At 38.5% G+C, this 27,144-nt stretch overlaps 1 protein-coding gene across 1 annotated transcript in view; it reads left to right on the forward strand.

Moving 5' to 3' along the window:
* The window catches only part of Bsg (immunoglobulin domain-containing protein Bsg), a 129,340-nt gene extending 103,111 nt beyond the window's left edge, over positions 1-26,229 (forward strand). Inside the window, exons 5-7 of the mRNA XM_067140802.2 lie at positions 21,014-21,217; positions 23,805-23,940; positions 24,083-26,229. Of these exons, the coding sequence (XP_066996903.1) occupies positions 21,014-21,217; positions 23,805-23,940; positions 24,083-24,131 (389 nt within the window). The 3' untranslated portion in view covers positions 24,132-26,229. The remainder of the gene's footprint in view (positions 1-21,013; positions 21,218-23,804; positions 23,941-24,082) is intronic.
* The last annotated feature ends 915 nt before the right edge of the window (positions 26,230-27,144 follow it).

Here is a 27,144-nt window from a genome sequence, read left to right on the forward strand (position 1 = left end):
CTTGAGGGAAATAAAATACCTCTCGCAGACCACACACACAGGTATCCCCTGCCTGTCGTAAGAGGCGACCAAAAGAGGCAACCAATGGATGATTGTCTTAGAATCATGCCACTACTTGTGATTAGTACCACCATGCGAGGAACACCGTGGGTCGCTTATACTTGCGCATAGTACTACTATGTTAGGTAGACAATAGGTTTGTGATTTGTAGCAATAGTGTGTAGCCGGCTTTTACAGTACCTGTGATTCATACCCCTGTATGAGCAACACCATGGGATTAGTGACACCATGGTTCTGCCTTGCCTATGCTTAGTACCATAGCATGGTTCTACTTTCCTAGCGATAAGTACCATTATGAGGGTACGATGACCTGGATTTTGGACCCGTTTTGACTACAAGCATCTTTGAGTGAGTATTGTGCTTTAGAAGCAGTCCCTTGGTCAGTAATACTATTTTTTAATGAAAGTTCCTGGGAATGTGAGACATTGCGGATCGTATCCACTGATTGTTTTAACTTCATATCTATCCATTCATTCTTCACCCTCACGTTTTCAAATTCTGGTCACTGGAGGATTATGGATTTTTAAATTGTCGTACCGTTTCGTCTCGCTTCGTATGTTTAGGGGCTGATGATCTAGATGTTAGGCCATTTTAAACAACAAGCATCATCAGTATAAATTTTTCAGAACAGGATGTTCGAGATAGCCTGCAGAGAACCCGCTCCCATTCTGCGATAGGCCCAGACTTGATGCCTTCTTGGATTCTCCACTGCTGTGCGGACATGCTGGTACCCTTGTGTGCCATGTACAACCTTTCCATTAATTCTGGGACTCTAATAATAATAATAATAATAATAATAATAATAATAATAATAATAATGATGATGTTATTGGCTTTACGTTCCACTAACTACTTTTATGGATTTTGGAGATGCTGAGGTGCCAGAATTTAGTCCCACAGGAGTTATTTTATGTGCCAGCAAATCTACCAACATGAGGCTCACATATCTGAGCATCTTCAAATACCACCGGACTGATTCTGGATTGAACCTGCCAAGTTGGGGTCAGAATGCCAGTGCCTCAACCGTCTGAGCCACTCGGCCTGGCTTCTGGAGAAGACAATTTCCACGTCCATCTAAAGACTTACCTGTCTCTCTAGCATCTGATTGGGTAATTTCGTGTAAGTGATAAATCAGAGTAAATGTTGTAATATAGGCTTCTTTGAGTGGGTAATCGTTAATTCTGTGTAGATGCTGTGTCTAGACATTTCTGGTCTGGCTGTTGTTGCAACAAGAATGCTTTCACAGTCATTAGATAAAAAATAGGTGGGAATATAAAAATGTGTTGTCCCCTTGATTTCATCTTTGGCACACTGATGACTCGCATGCATTACTGACTTGCTGCTTTCTTCAGTGTATAGCATTCCACACCGTACACTTTAATGCACCACCAGTTACGTCAACTGCCCCTTTCCCATTTGATGTTGCGAAGAATAACCATTCCACATCAATCTGTCAGTTTTCATTGAACGCAAAGAGGAGAGGGAAACTTGATCTTGAAACTGTGATGTGGTCTCTTCAGAGAAGATGGATATTTTTAGTCCAGGAAGCTTTTTCTGGATTTGGTAGCCTCTTCTAACAATATATTGATTTTCTGTTATTTCGTTAATATATTGTTAGAAGAGGCTACTGAAATTGGATTTAGCTAGGAAAGCCATCAAAAAGGATCCAGAAAAACATCCAACACGTTTCCCCTCCGTTAACTTTACCCTACACAGCATTCCCCCTACTTCCCCTGCTTCTCCATCCATTTCCCCTCGCCTACCACAAGCTCCTCACACACATACAAACTTGGTTGGCGACACGGAGTAAGGGAGGACGATAAACACAACATGACAGACTGAGGTAAATAATTTCATATATCCTTATACACCTCACCAATATACATTCTTGCAAGGTTTTCTCCTTTAAAATACCACCCTTCTTACTTAATTTCTTTCTCGTTTCAGACTTATTTCAACATGCTAATTTTAAATTCAACTTCAACTACTGTTGTTTTCAAGAGTTCCCCCAACAATCATATTTTAAGAAAATCTTTTATATTCTTAATTTTACCTTCAAGATTCAACAAGTAAATACTTCTCCAGCTTAAAAGAAGGCCCATGATAACTTGGTCATTGACTTGTTGGAAAATTTTAACCCAACATGAATGAACATTTTATCTCATCATAATCATCACAAGTGTTATTTGTCTTGTCAACTTTTGTTAAATCTTTTAGCCAAAGATGTTCCATAATTGGAACGAAACATGTTCTACACTAGAGTCCCGTTTATCTGAAAGTCCGGTTAATCCGAACTGAAACATGTATTCAGTTTTTTTTAAAAAAATCTCCTTATTGAAATGAAAGAACATATTATAGAATAAAGATTTACTTGCATTTTATTAGTCATATTTTACTAGAATAACTTAATGTAAACATAATTACACATTATAAACCATCAATCACTGGCACTTTATCTTTACAAAGTCTGTTAGTTTCTTTTGCCGTTGTGATTGGAACCTACTTGAAGATGCAGTATTAAACTAGCGTCTCATAAACATCACATCATTGGGCGTAGCAGCGGAGTGTTGCTCGACGTAGTGTACGGCAAGTTTTAGGGCGGCCGCAGCATCTGAATGTGACACTAGTTGTTCAGTGTAGTCTTCTCCATCGTCACTCTGTTCCTCATCAACTCCAGATTCTTTCTCCACCATAGCTACAATTTCTTGGTCTGTTTGTATAATTGATGACACTCGGCTTGCATCCACTCGCTAATGTCATTTTCATTGTCGTTTTCTCTTCTATGGGTTCTTAACTACCCTACTGTAATTTTATACAATATTTTATTAATATAACTGCTAAAGGATGGACATTTCAAATTACAGTATGTACTGTATTGTATTGTAGAAACTATTTTCCTCAGACTGTTGAGGCGCTGGCCTTCTGACCCCAACTTGGCATGTTCGATTCTTGCTAAGTCCGGTGGTATTTGAAAGTGCTGAAATACGTCAGCCTCGTGTAAGTAGATTTACTGGCACGTGAAAGAACACATGCGGGAGAAAATCCCAGCACCTAGGCATCTCCGAAAACCGTAAAACTTTCCCAAAGTACAAGTTTTGTATTGAACACTTCCACTTTCTCGATCATATCAGCTATTACGTTGTTTTCTCCTTGCATAGCAACATTAAGAGCATTCAAATGATTGGTAATGTCAACTAGGAGCGCAAGGATCTTCTAATTTTGACTCATGTTTGTTTTTCTCTGTTTAAAACCTTATTGGGGCTAAGTCAATGGACGTCCCTGCAGTATATAATGTCATCGCTCAACATACTCTTCGCCTCCTCTCGGAAATTTCAACAACTTCCATGACATCTCCTAACTTGGCTGACTTCTTACAAAGCGCTTGGTGGTGAAAAATGCAATGAACGCCAGGCAACATAGTCTCATTGCACCCACGTTTATTTCGCAGCAGGCAAAGAATCCCTTTTTGTTACCTCATATTTCTGGTGCACCATCTATTGTAACCGATACAATTTATTCCAATCCAGGCTGACTGCATTGATTACTTCTTCTACAGCTGTAAGGTGGTGGTGTTCACGGACATCATATCTAAAAGGTCCTCTGTAACACGGAGGTTACTGTGCACTCCTCGGGAAAAAGTAATTAACTGTCCAGTATCAGATATATCTGCGGACTCATCCAAGGTGATTGAAAAGGTGATGAAATCCTTCACCGCATTGTCGACATACTTGACTACCCCTGGCACAGATACGATGTGTCACTGTTTGTAATCTGAGCTTCATATCCGTATTGATGTATCACACAAATGCAAAGAGGAGAAGAATTCAGTTTATTTAATTTTTAATAATACAGTTGAACCTGCCCTAACGGACACCCTTATTCAGCAGACACCTCCCTATATGATCAATTTTCCTCGGAACAGATTTTATTTTACATAAGACAAGTGTTAAATTGGCCTCATTTAAGCGGACACCTAGAATTCCGGTCAGCAGACATCGCCATTTGTCATGTCCACTTGACTTAAGCAGACACTTCGCACATTGCAAGACAATTTATTACACCGGACCACATGTCATCCTTTCTCTTCAAACCATTCTTCAGATATAATGAAATCCCTTTTGAATGTTTGTTCTATTTTGAGTACAAGGGGAGAGAAGATAATGCACATCGGAATGCAGTTCTACTTAGTGGTGTATAGGCCTATTCTGAGAATTCTAATTGCCCAGAAATGCTGCCCGACTGTTGACTCACAAGTTAACTGGGGATTTTCTTCCCTTCTTGCATCATTCTATTCATAACTTGGATTATCGCTGATAAGGTCGAGCTCAAGTAGTCAACTTGAGAAGGAAAAGACAGTACGGGCGCTAATTAGTGAGACAGAAATACTGTAGCATTTCAGTTGTCTGTTAAACGTGAGTTACAAGGGATGATCGTATTTAGATTTCGAGGCAAGAAGAAATGTGATTATAGAAAGTGACAAGGGACTTTCAGTGAGAAAGCTTGCCGAAAAATTCAACTGCGGGAAAACTCAAACACTATTGTGAAGGAAAGAACTGAAATTTTAAAGGAGTGGGAGGAAAATAGGAATCAAAGAGTGGAAAGAAAGCGGGAGTCGTTTTTTTCCAGAAGTGAACGTTGCGGTATACGAGTGGTTCAAGTGTGCTTGAGTGAAGAAACTGTGTGAGTGGACCAATGTTAGAAAAAGCTTGAGAAATCGCAAATAATCTGAAAGTTGAGAATTTTGTAGCTAGCAATGGTTGGTTAGATTGTTTTAGAAAACATCATAACGTTAGTTTCAAAACAGTCTGTGGAGAAGGTGGTGATGTGTCTGCGACTGAAGTAGCGAATTGGAAAGATAGGTAGGTTACCAGACATTTTGAATAGTTATGAACTGAGACATTTTGAATGTTGATGAAATTGGTCTGTTTAGGGCGATCCCAAAGAAGTCGCTAACTTCGCCGAATGAAAGTTGTAAGGTTGGGAAAATGTCAAAAGAAAGAATCACCAGCTTGTTTTGTTGTAACGCACTCGGTGAAAAGGAAAATCCTCTAATAAACTGTGAATCCTTGAGACCCAGGTGCTTTAAAAACATGGACTTAAATTGTCTTGGTGTCAAATGGCATACGAATAAAAAGGCATGGATGACATCAACAATATTCGAGAATTGGCTCCTAGCTTTGGATTCCAAGATGAAGGCCAGAAACCGTAACGTGATGTTATTGCTAGATAATGCTTCGTGTCATCCAGAAATACGGCTTTCAAATGTAAAACTCTTGTTCCTTCCACCCAATATGACTTCTCATCTTCAGCCATTGGATCAAGGAATCATTGAAGCATTCAAATTAGACTATCGTAAGAGGGTTTTATGGTCGTTTGTGGCACACATGAATGAAGCACACTCAACTTTTGATTTGATGAAGATCAATGTTGGCAATGCAGTTTCGTGGACAAAGGCAGCCTGGAATGCAGTCAGCGAAACCACAATCAGGAAATGCTTTGCAAAATGCGGCATCGCTAATTCTACAGTTCAAGAACAAGCAGAGGTAGAGGCTCGAAATTAATATGACGAACTTCAGACTTCAGCAACGACAGCTGGATTGATGTATGATATTGAAGCCGAAGTAGAGAATATTTCTTGCTCTGATGATCTCGAGGGAGACTGGCAGTACAGACTCCAGGACGCACTTTACGGTAAGCTTTCTGCATTATCAAGTTATACAGTAATTGTGTGTTGCACGAATCGTAAGGTCCATGTTTGTTTGCACCTCAACTCCTCATTCATATTTTCTTCTTGTGATAGACAGGTTTTAATTCTTTTAAGCTAAATTTTCAGCTTTAATTTAATTCACTGCACTCCATAAATATTTCTAGCTATGCATAGTAGCCTTCATTAGTCTTAAAAAGGACCATTTTGAATAAAACTTATCGTTTTACAGAGCCCGAATCACGAACGAAAAGTGATGATGACTGTGAGATGGAAGAACAAGAAGTTCTGTCAATGAAGCAGGGACTAAATATGCTTAAACAGATAAAGAATTTGTGTGTCATGCTGGGCCGCGAGTACGACGAGAACACTATGGAACCCTTTAAGACTTTATTCCGTTTTCGAGAATATCGCAGTTAAGAAAACGTGCTAAATTTACATGATTACTTCACGAAGCTGTAATGTTTATAAATGATGTAAAATCGCTTATAATAACTGTCTATGAAATACGAACGCAGAAATGACTTAGAATAATAAAAATAAAGATATGTATGGTTATATTTAAGGTGGATGTTCTTTGCCGTTAAAATGATTGATTATTTTTACAAACTTGTTTAGCGGACACCTCTCGTAACGGACACTTTTACTCGGAACCGACGGTGTCCGCAGAAGGGAGGTTCGACTGTAATAATAAACAAGTATTGATAGGTGGAATTCTTCTCCTCTTTGCATTTGTGGCACTGTTTGTCTGGAAAAACTGACATTTTCAAACTTGCTGGCTTCTGTGGTGCAGAGAAGTTTTGCTGTGTCAACCAAGCACTCTTTCACCATTTCCAGCCTCGCTATTTTTAGTGCTGTGTTGTAATTAGCTCTTAATGCCAGAGTGTTGAGATCATCTTCCTGCCACGAACGATACTCTCATGTGGCGCGTCCCAGGTGGCGGATAGAGGGGTCCTAACCGGCTTGCTGGCGGACTTGAGGAAAATGAAATACCTCTCGTGGACCAAACACACAACCCCCTGTGGGTGGGGGACGCAGACGAAGAATACACCCACGGTATTCCCTGCCTGTCGTAAGAGGTGACTAAAAGGGGCGACCAAGGGATGATTGTCTTGCAACCATGAAACTACTTGTAATTAGTACACCACACGGAGAACATCATGGGTCGCTTTTACTTGCGCGTAGTACCACTATATTACTGTAGGTACCAAATAGGTTTATGATTAGTAGCACACAGGAGCACCGTGCGGTCGGCTTTTGCAGTACCTGTGATTAGTACCACCATATGAGTGGGACCACGGGATGATAGCTACCATTGTTCTGCCTTGCCTATGATTAGTACCCACTATATGGAGAACACCACAGGATAGGGGAAGGTCCCTGTGGTTAGTACTCGTATGTGCTGAACACCATAGGATTGCGTTGCCTGTACATGGCGCCGCAATGTGAGAAAAACCATAGGTCTGTAGTATATGTCGAATTTCATAACCTGTGAGTAGTACCATAATGTGTGGAATACCACGAGTCTCTGCTACTTTTGATTAGTACCGCAGCATGACAAATACCATGGTTCTACATTCCTAGCGATAAGTACCGTTATGAGGGGCCGACAAGTTGGATTTTGGACCCCCTTTAGACTGCAAGCATCATCGATTCAATGTTATGCTATAGCAGCAGTCCCTTGGTCAGTAATCATATTGTTTTACGTCAGAATCTGTGAATGTAAGGCATTGCGGGTAACATACATTGATTGTTTTAAGTTCATCTCCATCCATCCATTCATTCTTCGTCACGTTTTGAATTCTGGTCAGTGGAGAATTTTGGACTTTTGTCATTCCATTTCGTCTCGTTTCGTACCATTAGGGGCCGATGACCTCGATGTTAGACCCCTTTAAACAGCAAGCATCATCATCATCATCTTCCTGAAAGTAGGAGGGAAGGACACCATTGAACATACTGCGGTTGTGAGCCACGGAAGATTGGATCTTAACTTATGTTGGAATCTGCATGTTGAACTGTGATCACGTGTTTTCAGATCCCTGAGACTTGCTTCTCGTTCCTCGCCTACTAACGTGTCCTGTTCTCTTTGTGGACAGCGTGACGCTCGACAGTAAATTTCTGGTGTCCGCCGAAAGCCCGATGGCATAATAAGAATTTTGAACCGTTTCCGTCGAGCGTGAAAAAGAACTGCAATTCCCAGTTCGTTTTTGAATAATGCAAAATTTTGCCTCTTCTCCTTTTTATGTGCTTTCTGTAATTCAGTGCGTTTGCAACAGCACTTTCAATGAACCACTGTACTGAACCATGTATGCTATGTTGGGTGTAGGATGCGATAGTTACATAGAAATGAAAAGTTTAGCACATGATAGGGTGGTATGGAGAGCTGCATCAAACCAGTCTATGGACGGATGACTCACAGCAACAAGATTGAATGAAAAGATGATTTCAAAAGTTTAAAATGACTGCAACACAAGACTTCGATGTGACTACTTGTTAACATACTCGATGTACATAGCTAACTGCAAGTCTCGATCAGATGTGGCCTGGCCTACCTGTGTTGGTGAGGAAGAGAAAGAAGGCAAGGAGAAGGGGAGAGTGATGCAATAACTATTGCTTCGGGTGGTAAATGAAAGAGAAAAACAGGAGGGGGAAGAAAGTGGGTTGAGGACTTGTTACCTGAAACTGGGAATGGAAATGGACGGGTTGTTAGTTCTTTATGTAGTACGATGCCGATTTTGTGTGACCCTCGATTTGGCGTAAATCTGCATTTAATGGAAGAAATCGTACATCATATCCTTTGGTTACAAGAATCCTTTCCCTGGTTCGTTTATTATTAACAGTTTATAATAGGATACAATTGATAATCTTCCGTATAGGTTCCTCACGATGTGCACGAGTGAGCTGTCCCAGTCATTCGAAGGTGGTGTCGATATCGATTAATAATACCCCAAGACTCTTGAGACGGGTGTAAACAAACATTGGGCAAACATGTTTTCGCAATAAATGCATAACATGACTGACAACAGTTGTTAACTCCTTAGAAATAAACGCTGGCTTAAATTTTAATACTACCGGGCGAGTTGGCTGTGCAGTTAAAGGCGCGCGGCTGTGAGCTTGCATCCGGGAGATAGTGGGTTCGAATCCCATTGTTGGCAGCCCTGAAGATGGTTTTCCATGGTTTCCCATTTTCGCACCAGGTACCTTAAGGCCACGGCCACTTCCAACTCCTAGGCCTTTCCTATCCCATCGTCGCCATAAGACCTATTTGTGTCGGTGCGACGTACAGCCACTAGCAAAAAAAAAAAAAAAATTACTAGGTAATATTGAAATAAAGTAGGAATTTGATACTTCTCCTACCAAGAGAGTTGGCTTTTGTGGTTAAGGGGCATGCAGCTTTGAGCTTGCATTTGGGAGATAGTGGGTTCGTACCCTGCTGTTGGCAGCTCTTAAAGATGGTTTTCTGTGTTTTACCATTTTCACACCAGGCAAATACTGGGGCTGTACCTTAAGGCCACGGCCACTTCCTTTCCACTCCTATCCCATCATCGCCTTAAGACCTATCTGTGTCGGTGTGACATAAAACGAGCTTGTGAAAAAAAAAAAAAAAACTTCTCAAGAAGTGTGCATCACTGTTTTCAGAGGTTAGGTTATATACTATTGTGCTGTAAAATTTCAGAAAGTTTATTCTCATGTATATTAAAGTGAAAAGGTTATAATTACTCCGCAGGGGCTTGAAATATGTTTTTGTAATACGTCACAGTAGACCTAGGTTAAGGGACACTGTTTGAAGTAAGAAAATTGAAGCATTTGCCTCAGAAGCCTTTGGAGTGATGCTATACAATTTTAAGAATGAAATTGAACATGCATATTCAGAGTATCTGAATTGGAAAGTATTGTACTAATAAGTAAGCTGCTGTATGGAAAATATCTGGGAAAACGTTTGAACAACCTGCTTGCTGTTTTGTACTGATTTTAATATATTTTTGTAGGATTGTGATATCTTTTCAGACTTTATGGACAATCTGGTATAACATAACAGCCTTAAACCAAAACAATTTTGCATTCGACAAAATCTACTGTTTAATGACCATTTTCTCCAAATCGAGTTAAACCTGGAATAAATTAAACCCGTTTAACTTTAGTACCTAGTTTAAACTTGCGTCCGTTTTCTCCACCAATTTCTGACACTCGTTTAGTTTAAAATGACAGCTCGCCCGTTTAAGCTAATGTCAAGTTTGCGCTAGCGTTGGCTGCACTGAAGGAATAGTCTAAGGCATGATCGATTGGAATTGGCCAATCAGAGCCAAGTAATTCAATGACCGACACTTTTGTATTAATATCAGCCGGTTGTTGTGGCAAATTAATGCTATCGTGCGTAGTGAATAAAGAAGAAATTTGGTGGGATATTAGCTTTACTGATAAATAAATTGTTTACATTTGTGCGAAGTGTTGTCGTATAATTTTACCCATTGCTGTCTACAATTTCTTGGAACGCACTTTTATTTCTTATTTTTCTCTATCATGCTTTACCATGAACAAGTACCGTGGGCCTAATATGTGTCTTTTAATGTCCGTATTGTCTTACGGAACACACGGGAACGTTAAAATATTAAAATCCTGGTCTTTTAGCAATACATTATTCCTTTCCTCAGACAATCAACATTTGTGAATTTCAAGTAAACAAATTCCAAGCATGCTCGTGATCTATCTCCTATTAAAATCCATCGCCCTCGGCCGGGATTAATCTCACAAATCTCGGATCCAGCAGTCAGACCAGTGAGGATGTATTATTTGGAGATGTATTACTTGATTCTATATTCATTTATAACATAACGAAGTTCGTGGTATGTCGTACTCTAGGCCTATGCATAATACTCTTCTTCCTATAGCATTAATATTTCTATTGCTTGTACTGTATGCTGGCAATAGTTGCGATAAAACATTCTTAACTATAATTGATTTTATTACAAGTTTACTAGCAAGCATGAAACATTTTATTATTTTTCTGATCTTATAAATATATAATCCAGTGATTAGAAATTGTATACCACCACCTCTCCTACCATGCCAGCCAACATTCTTATGTTAAAAATGTTTTCGACAAACTGGATTCGAACCATCTAATCACGGCTTCGGAAGATGCTGACCCAACGCTTTAATGACCACAGTCGCCAGACATCACACGATGAGGAGACATTTTACAGCACTTACGTGTGAATATTTTTATGCTTCACATTACAGTATTCATACCACCAACAGTATTTTATATAATATTATAAGGAGACTGCAATTTAAGGTCTGTGGTCACCATTGTTAATGAGGAAAATGCCTGCTGCATAATATCTTAAAGCAACCAGGATCGTTGCTTCTAGCGAAATAGAATTATTTCATGCAGTTGACGTTTTAAATGAATCCTTCTTTGATACTAGACAATCCTTGCTGTTCGCTTATGAATTATAAATCCATCAAAACTATGTTACATCCGATTTTCCAAGATTGTAAACTTTCGTTGGAATGCGGCTTCTTAACCTCACGTGCACATCAAAATTATTTCCTATTTGACCAAAGACTTCAATAAATTCTTCCAGTTTTCTAATGCTAATACTACATTCTAATTTTAGTACGTTTTCTATTCAAGTGCTGCAGTACTGGTAGTCAAAACTAACCCTTGTACTAGAAAAATCACAGATACGTTAATAAAATGTCTCGAAGGTTGAATATAAACAGCAGTTTAAACCTACAATATAGAAGGTTTAACTTTGAACCAAGTTTAAACTTTATACAAAGTTTAAACCAATATGGGGAAAATGAATGTTAGTTTAAACTCAGACTTAAACCAGATTAAAATAAACATAGTTTAAACTAATTTGGGGAAAACGGCCCTATTAAGGGTTAACCATGGGCTCACCATTATCAAGAATAATAGTGAACATGTTCTTAAATAACATTGAAAACTTTTTTTTTTGCTTTACATCGCACCAACACAGAGAGGTCTTAGAGTGACCTTAAACTATTTCTTAACCAACTAAGAGATGTAGAGGGAGACAACGGCCATCAGTTTTCAAAGGTTTGGAACTAAAGGATGCTACAGAGCTGGTTACAAATGCAGGATTATGGAAGTATTTAGTTAATTCTCAGAGGCTTGAAGACTGAATGCTGAACAGTATATAATGAAGATGTACAGTACGCGAACCTTTTCTTGAGCCCAAATTCCCTTTCAGCACTATGGAGCTCAGGGCTCAAGAAAAGGTTCGCGTACTATTTGAGATAATGATCAATCATCTAGGAACCACAATTCCCTGTGCATGTTCTGAGGATCATCATCCATAGCCTTCAACAGTTATTCAGGTGGGATCTGCAAATGGCATAGGTTTGTCAATCTGATGATAGTACAAAGAAACAAATTTGTTACGTACAACTGAACCCAGGACCCAAATAAAGCAATGAAGTTACAACATTTTTTCTATCAAAGTGTGAGGAGTATGTGTAACTCGCTTGCTGACATCAGTGCTGGACTAAGTGAAGGGAACTAACTAGGACTGTATCGGCAAAAGTTGGCTTAACGAAACAGTAGCTGATACTGAAATATTAACGGACAGTTACATTGTATTTTGCAAGGACAGAAATTCTGTGCAAACTTCAAAACTGGATGGGGGAGGTGTTTTACTGCCTGTGAAGCCTGACCTTGGACCATTGTCAATGTCTGAGCTTGCTGGGAATTAGGAGCGTCAGTAGTGAAAGTCAACCCTCCACCCAGTCGTTCTCTGCTGTCATTGTGTGCTGCTACCTGCCTTCAGATGAAGTGAATGACCGGCTTAATGACCTACATCGAACATTGGGAAACATTACATCTATTCTCAGCACACGGGACACTGTCATTGTGTGTAATGATTTTAACTTGAGCCAATTAGCTTGGAAAACTGATGAGTCGTCAAAAGTCTTCATACATTATCAAACAGAGAAGCGAGGAGGTATTCTTAATTCTAGAAATTATTAATGAATTTGATTTGCCAGATTTGTGATTTCCCTACTAGGAATGAACGTATTTTTAGACTTTTAGTCTCAAATGAATTACTTAGGAGTGGAAGAGTGCGTCAAAACTGCAAATGTAATTCACTCTGATCACCAAGCCATCAAAATCTTCCTGCCTATACCAAGGACATTTTGCTTCAAACCACAAAACAGTCATATTTGCATGGAAGAAAGCTGATTTTCCTTTTATCCCTGTACCCCTGGGATATGGTTAAAGAATCCCACTCTGTCAATGAAGCTATGAGCACTTTTTTTGACTTAATATGTGTGGTCATAAAAGACAGCATACCATTTTGAAAAATTAATGCCAGAAAATATCCATCTTGTTAAGACTCAGAACTAATTCAGGAAGTGAAGGAAAAAGAAAGGACGTGAAGATCACACCAAGAGTGCGACTGTGTGCAGTTTTCCACATTACGAGGTGAATGTAAAAAAAAAAAAAAAAAAAAAACTGCAGCGTGCTAAGTACAGGGACTACATTAGATCGGTAGAAGATGGCGTCATCACATGCTCGAAGCACTTTTGGAATTTCATTAATAATAAAAGAAAATCTTCCCATCTGCCTCCCACTATGCTTATAAACGGAATGGAAATCCACGAAAAAGATAACATTCTAAACACATTTGCGCACACTTTCACGAAATACCATTCTCCTTCAGAGCCCTGCAATGCAACTTTTTCTCCTACATTTTCAATAGATCCAGTGTCTGTTCAAACTTCTGTGACAAAAATGACAGGTATCCTGTCATCGGTAGATATCAACAAATTATGTGGGCCTAAGGAGATACCTGGCATCATCCTTGGTGAGTGTGCTTTCCAACTGGCAATTCCACTATGTGAAATTATAAATATATTTAAGTGTGGGTGTTTTCCAGCAGAGTGGAAAAAGTGTTCAAGAAAGTTAAGGTGTTACTCGATAATTATTGACCTGTAGTCCTGCTTTCACTTGTATCGAAGGTGGCCTGTATGACTCTTCTAGTCAGTACATGACCCATCGCAGTATGTATTCGTTAAGGGCAGATAAACTGTTACCAATCTGCCAGTTTATCTTCAATTTCAGATGCATTGGACAAAGGTAAACAGACTGATGTGAAGTATACTGATTTTTCCAAAGCCTTAGACTCATTACAGCACGAGGCCTTGTTGAAGAGGTTGCCAGCGTATGGAGTGTCCAGGAGTATTTTCGAGTGGCTGAAGAGTTACTTGACAAAACAAGTATGTTTTGTCAAGTTCGACGGTTTGAGCTCTAACCCCTACGAAACTTTATCTGGCATCCCGCAGGGATCACTGTTAGGGCGTCTTCTGTTTTTGTTTCAAAATGATATTACTACAGTCGTTCAGAGCAGTGAAAGTCTCTTGTACACTGACGACTTGAACTATACAAATTCATAAAGACAGTGATGGGAATTATTTACAAGATGATTTAAAACAAATATGAAAGTGGTGTGATAAGTGGTCCCTCAGAGTAAATAAAGTTAAGTGTGGTGCCATGTCATTTACTCTAAAATTAACACCTACATTTTACAGATATAAAATCAGTGGAGAATTTTTAAATTGTGTGGAGGAGCTTAATGACCTATGCGTAATTCTTAGTAACAGGAATGGCTTATCCTTTCAGAAACAAATCAATAATATTATAAAGAAATCTTTCAGACTACTGGGGTTTGTCAAAGAGAATTGTAAAGAGTTCAGTAATATTGCATGTGCCAAAACACTGTTTAGTTCCCTGGTGAGGACTCACTCTCTCGATTATGGTTGTGAGGTGTGGCTCCAATATCAAAAAGGCCACGTATACCACCTAGAAAGAGTACAGATAAGGTTCAAGAAGTGGATTAGTTTTGGATTCCTGGGCATGCCGCACTCTTCAAGCAGATATGAAGTATTTGTGAAAAATTCTTGGAATGAATACGCTGGCAACGCGGCGAAAATGTGCAAATGCAGTGGTAGCAATTAAATGCTTGAAGAGTAAAGTGCACTGTCTGACTATACTGGGGTTGATTCCACTTCATATTCCAAGCAGGCAAACAAGGCTTGCACATTCCACCTGCCCAAATGTAGGACGGTTGCACATGAAAATTCTTGGTTCATGCAAGCCCTTAGGACCATAAATCAGCTGGGTCACTTGATATTTTTCACCATCCTTCCACTGCAATTCGGAAAGCTCTTCACAAGGGTGGAACGTGATAATTTTGTAAATTATGTGAATTACTCTGTGAATTGTCTGCAGGAAACAAGTGAACATGAATATCTGAATGTTTATGTGTAGAATATTTAATTTTTTATTTAATATTTTTCATATCATCTGTTACTGGCACATTCTGTAGGTAATAAATATTCTATTCTATTAGAGCTCTCTTAAGATTCCCTTGAACATACATCCATTATACATCATCAGTATAGACTGTTACGCCTTTCAGTATTCACTCTGCAAGCCTCTGTGAATATACTAAATGCCACCACAATCCTCAATTTGCAAACTAGTGTTGTGGCCTCATTTAGTTCTATGTGTCTTATCTTTAAATTGTTAGAAACCGAGTCTAACCATCGTTGTCTTGGTCTTCCTATTCTTCCCTCACCGTTCATAAGAGTCCATTATTCTCCTAGGTAACCTATCCTCCTCCATTCGCCTCGCATGACCCCACCACCGAAGCCGGTTTATGCGTACAGCTTCATCCGTAGAGTTCATTCCTAACAGCCTTTATCTCCTCATTCAGACTACCCTCCTGCCATTGTTCCCACCTGTTTGTACCAGCAATCATTCTCGCTACTTTCATGTCTGCAACTTCTAACTTAGGATCAAGATATCCTGAGTCCACCCAGCTTTCGCTCCCATAAAGCAAAGTTGGTGTGAAAACAGACCAATGTAAAGACAGTTTTGTCCGGGAGCTGACTTCCTTCTTAGTTCACTACAGATCAAATAGTGGTCTGTTTCATCGAAGAAGAAGAAGAAAAAAACGAAAAATCTGTACATTCCTAACGGATTTCCTGAACTCGAAGTCGATTAAGATATAGTCTATTATGGGTCTGGTAGCCCTACCCTCCCATGTGTAGCGGTGAATAGCCTTATGCATGTAGAATGTATTCATAACTGCTGAACCCATACTAGCACAGAAGTCCAGCAGACATTTCCCATTCCCATTAGCTTCCATATCTTCCCCACATTTACCAATCAGCCTTTCGTATCCTTCAGTTCTATTTCCAACTCTCACATTGAAATCGCCCATTAGCACTATCCTATCCTTGCCTGTGACCCCGACTGCGATGCCACTCAGTGCTTCATGAAACTTGTCAACTTCATCCTCATTTGCACCCTCACATGGTGAATACACTGAGACAATTCTTGTCCTCATTCCTCCTGCTGCCAAATCTACTTGCATCATTAGCTCGTTTACGTGCCTAACAGAAACTATGTTGCGTGCGATAGTATTCCTGATGAACAGCCCTACCACACACTCTGCCCTTCCCTTTTTAACACCCATCAAGTACACTTCATATTCTATGTCTTCCTCATTATCTCCCCTCACCTGAACAGCATTAACTCGTAGCACATCCAGATGCATCCTCTTTACTGTCTCAGCTAGTTCTTCTTTCTTCCATAAACACCATTATATTGATAGCTCCCCATCAAATTCCATTTTGTTCGCCAAGTTGTTTTAAAGGAGTCCCTCGCCAGTCAAATGGGAGTGGGACTTCGTTACTCCTATAGGTTCGAGGCTTGCTTAAATTGTTCTGAGCTTGGTAAATTCATGAAGCAGGATGCTACCCTACTTATACAGAGTCAAAGTGAGGATCTCTCCTCTTAACAGGTTAGGGACCACTGGTGGGTTGTATAGCCCTAGCCGCCTGAGCACGAGGAAAGCCATGTCTCAGAATATGTCCAAGATGCCAACTCCCATGCTGTAGCAACTGGTATCCAGACTCTCAGGACCACTTAATAGGCTACTCAGCCGTTGCCCATGGTTCACGAACTGGGAGGTGACTACAGTAACCCACGCCATGAACCATTCTCTTGAAGAAACAATGTTTTAATGAAAAAATGAAAATTTTACGAAATTGCAAAGAGTAATGGATATTGCGGATATTATGTTCATGGAATAAAATAATTAACAAACCTAAAACAACCCTAATTAAGAATGAAAAAATTGCAGTTTTCGCTCATTATAATAAACATTCATATGAATTATTTCTTACGATTTTTAAATATCAAGATATTGAAATAGCTTATAGAACATGATGATGATGATGATTATGATGATGATGATGTGTAAGTCACACAGTGTTAATAGGGTTAATATCACAAATCAGGGGCTTACAGCGTGACTTATCAAGAATGTACAAAACAGTATATTGGGCAGTCAGGAAGGAGTTTAGTAATTTGTTACTAGGCACACATGAATGCAATAAATCATAGAAGATACTTGGCAATGTACATGATAGTCATAAATGTACAGGTATAGAAAGAGATGAAAATTTTGTATGCATTTCAGAAAGGCAAGTATATGGAAATCTGGAAACATTATTTATTTAAAAATTTGAATCTGAATGTATTGATTAAAGAGAATTCGTTATTTGAATTGTCAAGCTTATGTATTAGGAAGAAGAGAGGAAAGAAAGTTACATAATAAAGAAATAACCCATTTCTACACCCAGTTTGAGGTATTAAGTCCCCAACCCACTTGCATACCTGCTGCTGTTTTCTCTTTTCCTTTGTCATATTAAAGCAATAATTATTGCATCAGGCCTATGTTTTCTCTCCCTTCTTTCCCTTCCCTACCAACACAGGTAGGCCAGGCCACATCTGAGACTTGCAGTTAGCTATGTGTATTGGATTTGTCAGCAAGCAGTCATTCAGTTCTGCAGAGCTAATTTGGACTTTCTCATTAGTATCTTCTTTACATTCAGCACTGCAGAGCTAATTTGGGCTTTCTCGTTTGTATTATGGTATGTTCGCTATTTTGTGGAGCAAGACTTGAGGGAGAGCGATCCATTATGGCCCCGCCTCGTGAAGTCACCACGCTGGAGACTCGCTACTCGCCACACAGCCAGTCTGATGTGAGAGCCGGTGGGCATCGGCCAGACGCTGTTGCCGTTATCGTCATTAGCTGCTGCGTTTCTGGAGGCCTCGTGGGATGCAGAAATGACTAGAGCCTTCCATATCTCGAGGTTTCCACGGACTTTGAGTACTCTGTGTATCTGGAAGGTTTGCCAAGGTGTATGTAAGTCAGGTTAATAGTAAGGAAGAGACAGTTAAAAAAAAATTGTGAAATTGAAAACAGTTCTTACTTATATCTAGCAGCTTAAGTTTTATTTGTGTTTTGTTTAAGTGTATAGTATTGGCAAGGCGGACTCCTATTAAACTCCTGATTTTCAGTGAAAAAAGATTAAAGCTGTGTAGTATGACTGTGGATGTTGCTGCCCTGACCACACGTACTCCAGTATCTGCTGGCTTTTAGCTGGACACCAGTCATATTCGCAGCACAAGGTTGTATATGCCACAGGTATGTTTTAGTCGAGGTAACTAGCGGGGACTTGGAATGGAGATGGTACCTGCATATGAAACTAATTTTTGGCATTGTAACATGCAATTAAATTATTCCCAGAGGTTTTTTTTTCCTACTGTCAAGTGTATTGCAATAATATTGCAATTTGAAAACCCTCTACTACCTTGTCAGGTGAAGTCTCACCAGTTTTAATCTTTTCACTGAGAAACTGAATTTTTGCCTACTTACTGGGCTTGCCATGTGCTGTACATTTCTTTTTATTGATATTTTTCTTTAAAACATAAAATTCATTGCTTTTTTTTTTTTTTTTCATATTGTTTGGAAACTTCACAGCCTCATGTTTCTCCTTTTTTGCAAGTTATCAGTCATGTTCATCCTACAAAATTCACTTGTCTCTTTCCTTAATATGTGTACTGGGAGGTACACCTCTATGCTGCGCATTCAAAATTAGAGCCTAAAAGAGCTCCTCTATTGGTGAAACAGTGAAATTGAAACCACACCAACTTAGAACTTCACTCTGAAGATGTCACCACTAAAATCTGATGTAATTTTGTTATTGTGAAGTTTCCTGAACTCTGTGAATTTCTACTTGTTTTGTTTTCATCAAGAAGTTTGGACATTCTCTCATAGATGACACTACCAAAAAACTATGATCATGCACTCTGGTGGGAGGTATAAGAACTTATAATTAAAATAAATTTTGTATTCATAAGTTTTTTTACTGATGTTCATTTATTTTTGGGTTGGCAGTATTTCCCTTTTATTTCTGCCAGTTTTGAATCTAGCCAATCCCTAATTTCTGTAATTAATTTTCTACCCATCAGTCTTCTTCTTCTTCTTCTTCTTCTTCTTCTTCTTCTTCTTCTTCTTCTTCTTCTTCTTCTTCTTCTTCTTCGATTTTGAGTGTAACTTTTACAGTGGCCAATAAAAGTGAGAGGGTGTGGCTAGTTTAATCTTGAATGGTCTCGAACTTTCCCTGAGGGTTTATAAACTGCGGATTTTCACGTCTCTTGGCCAATTGATCGTCATCTTACTAAGTGTGTGTGTGTCAAAGCAGGAGGCGGGCAGCCTCTTTCATCAGGCAGCAGTACATCGACAAGGTAATGGCCACATAACATCTTTATTTCTTGCTAGCTCCACAGTTTAACCTGAGGGAAAGGTCCGAATCTGTAACTATGTAACCTAGTTTTCCTAAAAATGTAACTTTCTGCCGGCTAATGTAAAACTTCGTAAACTCTTTAACTGTAAATCGGGGATAGAGAAGTACCCTCTCGAGCTCCCCTTCATCTTGGTTTGAGGTGCCAAGTTTTTGTAGCCTTTCGTTTTTGCAATGTATTAAAAGTGATTTCCATGCGTGCTACCTCAGTAGGTTGGGAATAGCCCGTTTTATCGGCCAAGCGCCCTATAGGTTTTTAAATTTTTGGAGCTCGGTCTTTGCCTCCAGTCAGATTGTACTCGGGCCGTTTATTTAACTTTTTTTTTTTTCAATAAGGCCCTGTAGGTTGGGTACTAGATACCTCTGTGTAATAATATTTCTGTGTGTAAATAGTGCCTCGTAAGGCCAGAGATTATCAGATTTTCATGCAATGTTGCCTTGAGTAGGCTTGAGAAACTGAGAGCCCGTTAGCTCGTTTTCAAAATTTTTGTATGATTAATGAATGCCTCTTGAAGGCTAGACGTTGTGATGTTAGGAGCAAGTGCTCTTTGACTTGGACTTCTGCCCTGGTATAAATTTGTGCTCTTTGGTAAATTTGAGCTAGTAGCTCAGCAAATGTAAAGCTAGGGGCTTAAAGCCCAAAGTGTTAAGATTCTGTATCTTGGATTTTTTCCCTTCTTGTTTAATGATTGCTACTTGTACCTGTAAAAAATTGTTAAGTTTAAAGTTTTTGAAAATATAATCTTCAGTTTGTTTTAAATTCAATTCTTGACATTGTAGTTAGACCCATTCACCCCAGCACCTTCTTTTACCTCTGCGTTCCACGGGTAACCCCGTAACAATATGTATTGTTCAATTCTTTGTGATGTTACATTGATGCTATGACTTAATTTTAGTAAAGGGAATCTAACCCTGTTTTTACGTTTTTGGTTCCTTCCATATTGCCTGTTCCTTCCTCTATTAAGTGGTAGTAGGGTAGTTTAGTTCTAAGTCGTGATTGCAGTTTTAAGGGGACAAATATATATTTCAATTCGTTGGCCGTTTTTTAGAGAAATCATTGTTGTAGTATTCATAACCTATAACCATGAATATAGGATTTCATTTGTATTTTCTTGGCTTCTGAAGTGTCCACTCCTGATTCATGGTTGGTTAAAATAATTTAATATCTCAGTGTCCAGTTTATTATTGCTACTAAAATTCCAAGTAGTAACTGTGTATAATAGGACCATAACTACCTCGCTGCTCTTCCAATTTTAGTACACATTACTGCTCATTAAGTACGTCCTTGCGACACTCCAGACAAATTACCAATCACTCTAATTCACCTGCAGCATTGTTGCAGATTCCTTGTGTTACAAAGAGTGGTTTGTTCTTTGTGTAACATTTTATGGTATATTTTTAAGCTTTTAAACAATACTTTTGACCAAAATAGTTACTGGACCTATTTTTCCTTTCGTTTTACTATATTTTCTGACATTTCAGGGATTTAAATTTGACCCTGTCTTCTTTTTCTGGATATTTTATGTTCTATTTTAATCTCTCTCTTTTTTTGTCTTCCAGCAGGAAATATTGTCCTCAATGGTAGCAGTGCAGACAGCAGCCACATCCAACAATTACCAAGCAATGATGTCCCAAATGGGAAATTACGAATTAATTCAGCAATGATGTCTGACCGTGGGGAATACAAATGTATTGTTTCGAACATTGTTACCACCAATATGAATGGAACAGAAGCTTCTGCTGTAACCCTTGTCAGAGTTAAGGGTAAGTTTGAAACTTATTTTTGTTGCAGCATGATTGTTATTTTCTGCAAATGTGATTACTGTTTATTTAAAGTACATTAGGTAGCCACTAATTATGTACGTATGAAAAAATTATTAGCGCAGAGACCGCTATATTATGTTATAGACTGTGTGTTTACTGCAAGCATACTAATGATGCATGCATAGCTTTGAGTAGTCCTGATAATGCAGTGTTGCCGCTTATGCTTTTCAGTTACTGCCTACAAACTGATGACTGTCTATTTGAACAATATATGTCAATCAATCAATCACTACTGATCTGCATTTAGGGCAGTCTCCCTGGTGGCAGATTCCCTATCTGTTGTTTTCCTAGCCTTTTCTTAAATTATTGCAAAGAAATTGGAAATTTATTGAACGTCTCCCTTGGTAAGTTATTCCAATCCCTAACTCCCAATCCTGTAAACTAATATTTGCCCCAATTTGTCCTCTTGAATTCCAACTTCATATTGCGATCTTTACTTTTAAAGACACCATTCAAACTTATTAGTCTACTGATGTCCTCCCACGCCATACCACTTAATCGAGCAGCTCGTCTCCTTTCTCCCAAGTCTTCCCAACCCAAACTTTGCAACATTTTTGTAACGCTACTCTTTTGTTGGAAATCACCCAGAACAAATCGAGCTGCTTTTCTTTGGATTTTTTCCAGTTCTTGAATCAGGTAATCCTGGCGAGGGTCCCATACACTGAAACCATACTCTAGTTGGGGTCTTACCAGAGACTTACACGCCATCTCCTTCACATCCTTACTACAACCCCTAAATAGCCTCATAACTATGTGCAGAGATCTGTACCCTTTATTCACAATCATATTTATGTGATTACCCCAATGAAGATCTTTCCTTATATTAATACTTAGGTATTTACAATGATCCCCAAAGGGAATTTTCACCCCATCAATGCAGTAATTAAAACTGATAGGACTTTCCCTATTTGTGAAACTCACAACCTGACTTTTATCCCAGTTTATCATCATATCACCTACTGTCCATCTCACATCATTATCGAGGTCATTTTGCAGTTGCTCACAATCATCTAAGTTATTTATTACTCTGTACAGAATAACATCATCTTCAAAAAGCCGTATCTCTGATTCCTCTTCATTGCACGTATCATTGATATATATATAAGAAAACACAAAGGTCCAATAATACTGCCTTAAGGAATTCCCCTCTTAATTATTACTGGGACAGATAAAGCTTCACCTACTCTAATTCAGTCACTACTGATCTGCATTTAGGGCAGTCTCCCTGGTGGCCCGTTCATTCTTTTGTCAAGTCCAGTTGCAATCATTTTTGCCAGTAGTCTCCCATGATTTACCCTGTGAAATGCCTTAGACAGGTCAGTCTCAATACAGTCCAATTGACCTCCTGAATCCAGGATATCTGATATATCTTGCTGGAATCCTACAAGTTGAGGTTCAGTGGAAATAACCTTGCCTTCGTCGTCTTGACCACATGGAACACTTTTAATTATAGTCATTATAATTTTGCAAATTTTTATTTTTCCTCAAATTTCCATTCCAAAATTAAGGGTAGGAAATTACATGAGGCAGGAAATCATGCAGTTTAGGCAGCTTCACTTTTATGTATGTTAATAGACCTTTATCAGTTAAAATACCATTTTTATTTTGCTAAATTGAGAACTCTTTCGGGGGAAATATAAAGCAAATTTCATTTACGTCTTTGCTAAAAACGTCGCAGAATATAATTTTACCATCCGATGTGAAGTGGGGGGGGGGGAACTCGTATAACCTTTTAAAGACAACTTGGATGCTTACACTTTCTTGTGTCGAGGAATATTAACTTTAAGAACTTCTGGGGAGTATGTTCTTGTTTGAAAAGTACTTAAAGAATATAGTGTTCAAGATCCTTAAAATGAGTTGGCAAATATTTTAGTGTCTCATAATAAATTAAAAGCATTGTTAATCGATTTAAGGATTTAAAAAAATATGAATTACAGGAATATAGGTTCTGTCGTCAATTTAGGCAATTTTATGTACTAGACAACCACCGTTTATAACCATAAATATTATTAAACATGTAAATACAAGTTCGCTCTTAAAAAACAATAGTTTTTTTGCCGAGCTCGATAGCTGCAGTCGCTTAAGTGCGGCCAGTATCCAGTATTCGGGAGATAGTGGGTTCGAACCCCACTGTCGGTAGCCCTGAGGATGGTTTTCCGTGGTTTCCCATTTTCACATCGGGCAAATGCTGGGGCTGTACCTTAATTAAGGCCACGGCCACTTCCTTCCCAGTCCTAGCCCTTTCCTGTCCCATCGTTGCCATAAGACCTGTGTCGGTGCGACATAAACCAATAGCAAAAAAAAAAAAAAAATTTTTTTTTGCTTAAAATCCAAGATTTCATGATGATATGGTGAGCATTGGTGTAGTATCACACCTGGACAGGTCTTTTGATGCTGCAGACAAAAAAATGTCCCACACCATAATAGAATGAATTACTACATATGTCCACATTATTTAAGGTAGATAGTATTTCTCATAAAGGAATTATGTAATAGTGTTTAAATTGGTTTCCTTTTTTTTTTATAGATAAGTTAGCTGCATTATGGCCATTCCTTGGTATTTGTGCGGAGGTGTTTGTCCTGTGTGCAATTATCCTCATATACGAGAAGAAGCGAAACAAAGCTGAACTTGAGGAAAGTGATACAGACAATAGCCCTGAACAGTAAGTTCTTTGCATTCATAGTATTTGTGTTCAGTAGTTGATGTAACATTAGAATCATTATCAAAGAGTAGTAACTGATAACTTGCGGAATACCATTTTATAAGAGAATAATACTTTGAATATTTTTAATGTTGTGTTACAGGAAGAATACTCCTGACCATGGCAAGGATTCTGTAAGGCAAAGAAAGTGAATATATATAACGTAATGTGAAGACATGACGTTTTGTGGATTGTTTTAAATTAAAGTGTATGTCATGGATCATAGCGCGAATGCAGTTTTTTTGTAATGTGTAATATGCAATAGTTTAGGATTATGTTGTGGTTGAAGCTCCACAGTCTAATATTTGTGGTATTGCACCAGGGGCCTGTTCCACGAACGAACTTTGCAACTTTTCAGCTTTGCACTTTTCACTTTTCAATTCTTGCAAAGTGCAAAGTCTTTGTGTTCCAGCATGATCTAGGTTATACTTTTCAATCTTCGCAAAGTGAAAACTCTTCGCGAATGAGAGATCCGATCGAGGTTATTCCATGAGCAAACTGTATAAGCCTAATACATACAGAAGGAAATTCACCCTTCATTAGAAATCCCCTCGCTATATTATGTGGATTATTAGGCCAATGTACTGTTAGGGAATATTACATTTACTATAACATCTACGACTTAGGTAACAGTTCTGCAAATAATTGATTTTCATGTCCCATGCCTTGCTGCTACACCGTGCAGCTGGGCACCATTTACTCACCAATGTAAGCATATAAGAATTTGTTCTTTTTTTGGAAGGAACTGCCTTCTTTTTGTTGCATGTTTCAATAAATGACCGTTCATTTCAAAAATATAGTCAGCCTGTGTTGGGGTAATACGAAATCACTCGCGAAATTCCATCGAAGTGAGGTTATGAAAATTAATCCTGTCTGTGTACGTTCTCTTATTGGATTCTTCATCACGGTCCTCACTTGATGCTAACAAAAGCTCTCGTCGTAACGTGTTTATATCACTAAACAGAATTCTACGCCGAGAAACTAGTGTAAATACTTGTTAATTAACAGATGAAAAGGGAATCATCTCTTTGCAAGATTTATGAAAACTTTTCACTTCATTTCTTTGCATTTTGCATTTCTGTACCAATGGAGGAACATAATAGACTTGAAAAATATAGATTCCTAACTTTTCACTTTGTAAGCTAAATTTGAAAAGTGGTGGTGGAACAAAATTTTAACTGAAAAATGCAAATGAAAAGTTGCACAGTTCCTTCATGGAACAGGCCCCTGGTGATTTATTGGATAACAAGCTGAAATGCGTCACCATAAGACTTATCTTTCTCGATGCGACTTGAAGCAGCTAGCAAAAAAAAAAAAAAAAAAAACTGAAATGTATGCCTCTTCAGGTTAATATCAAGAATGAGATTCAGAGCTGATTGGTGTATTTTCTCATTTAGCTTTCACACTGAATGTAAATGTGAAGGGTACTTAAAACACAGCAGAAGTGCTAAAATCTACAGAGTTGCATTTAACATTATAAAAAGGATCTGTGGAATGTGCATTTGGATTTTGATTGAGAGTGATGTACCATATGAAATATTCTTCATACTTTCATTACAGTGTTAACTTTTGTACTGTGATGTGTGTTTTATCATCAATTTTCATGCACTAAAATTTATTTTCATTCCCTTATCTCCTCTTTACATGAAACTTTCCAGCCATGCATACTCTGTAGAATCACTCTAGTTTTGAACTGTCGAAGCCTTATGTGTATAATGTTCTGTACATGACCACATTGACAAGATCAGTGCCATCTTACATATTTCATCATGAAATTTCATGCTGAGTATTCATCATTCACAACCACAAACATGACTCAGTTGTGCCTTTTGGAAGTGGCATTGTTCTTATGTTCTTGTACATTGATGTAAAGAAAAAATATTTTAGCAAATAATATTTCCTATTAAATAATACTAAACATTTTTGTTTAAATAATATTGTACAGTATTTACAATAGTTTTTCTAGAGTAAGATTGTTAGGGTGGTACTTTCCCACTATAATTATTCTTTAGAGTAGACTTCACATGTATATATATTTCAGAAGCTGCTGAAATGGAAATTTTCCTGTTGTTGTAAAAGCTGCTAAGCTTAATTTGTTCACGTTGGTGCAAAATGTGAACAGGTTGAAAATGAAACATTTATTTCAATATGAACCCTCATTTATTGTTAATTTTTCAAGGGATATTGAAGTGTTTTTCCCTCATTGATATGTATCTGTTAAATAAAGGCTATGAGCCCTTTGACAGCTTGTTCTTGCATTTGTTGTTATAGTTTGAAAAGAGCAGATATGCCAGTCGTTCAGTAACTTACCTGTACTTAGGGGCGGATCCAGGGAGCAGCTCTTTGAGGGGGGTGCGATTTCAACCGTTGGCTGTAGTGGTTATGAAAATTTGGCATCACAGGACAGATAGTTTTATGTGGAGTCCGAACCAAAGAGACAAGGTGTCCGTTTCAAAAGTCTCGCACACACCTGCTTTGAGGAAAAGGTAGGTTCGAGTCTCGCCGTCAACACCCCTAAAAATGGTTTTCCATGCTTTTCCATTTTCATACCATGTACCTTAAGGCCACGCTCACTTCCCATTGGTGTTGAAAACTGCAGGTGTTAGTGTGACCTTAAACGTGTAGCAAAAATGATCTTGCATACACTTCAATCCGTGGTCGCATTGGTAAGAAGTCTAGCACGGTAGGAATAAGCTGCCCTCCCTAGAAAGAAGAAATAACATAGGGCCTTCACAAGGGAAGGACGAACAGGGAGATGCTATGAGCTTTGTGGCATAATGGGTCCATAGCCTGTTATGTTCTGAGTGGGACGGCTTTTGAAAATTTGTTTCACGTTAAGAGGGCCTCTCAGCAGATATTTTTTAAAACTCTATTTGTGATCATAAAATTAAATTGACACTGGTTTAGGTATTAATTGACTACCTTCTGGTGTAGTGATTAGTGTTATCGCCTTGATACCCCATCAATAACAGTGCATGGTTTGCTTCAAACCAATTTAACAGCCCTGGTATAAAAACACACCACAATTGACCATGTGCTTGTAACCACCTCCAATACAGTAGATAGGCTATTGGAAAAATAAGAATTTTTTAAGTAACCTTTTATTTTATTAATGCTTATGCAAAACCCGGGACAAACAGAAAAATGCCCATTAAGTTTAGGAAC

This window comes from Anabrus simplex, chromosome 2, assembly GCF_040414725.1.
Source record: "Anabrus simplex isolate iqAnaSimp1 chromosome 2, ASM4041472v1, whole genome shotgun sequence".
NCBI classification, from domain to species: Eukaryota; Metazoa; Arthropoda; class Insecta; order Orthoptera; family Tettigoniidae; genus Anabrus; species Anabrus simplex.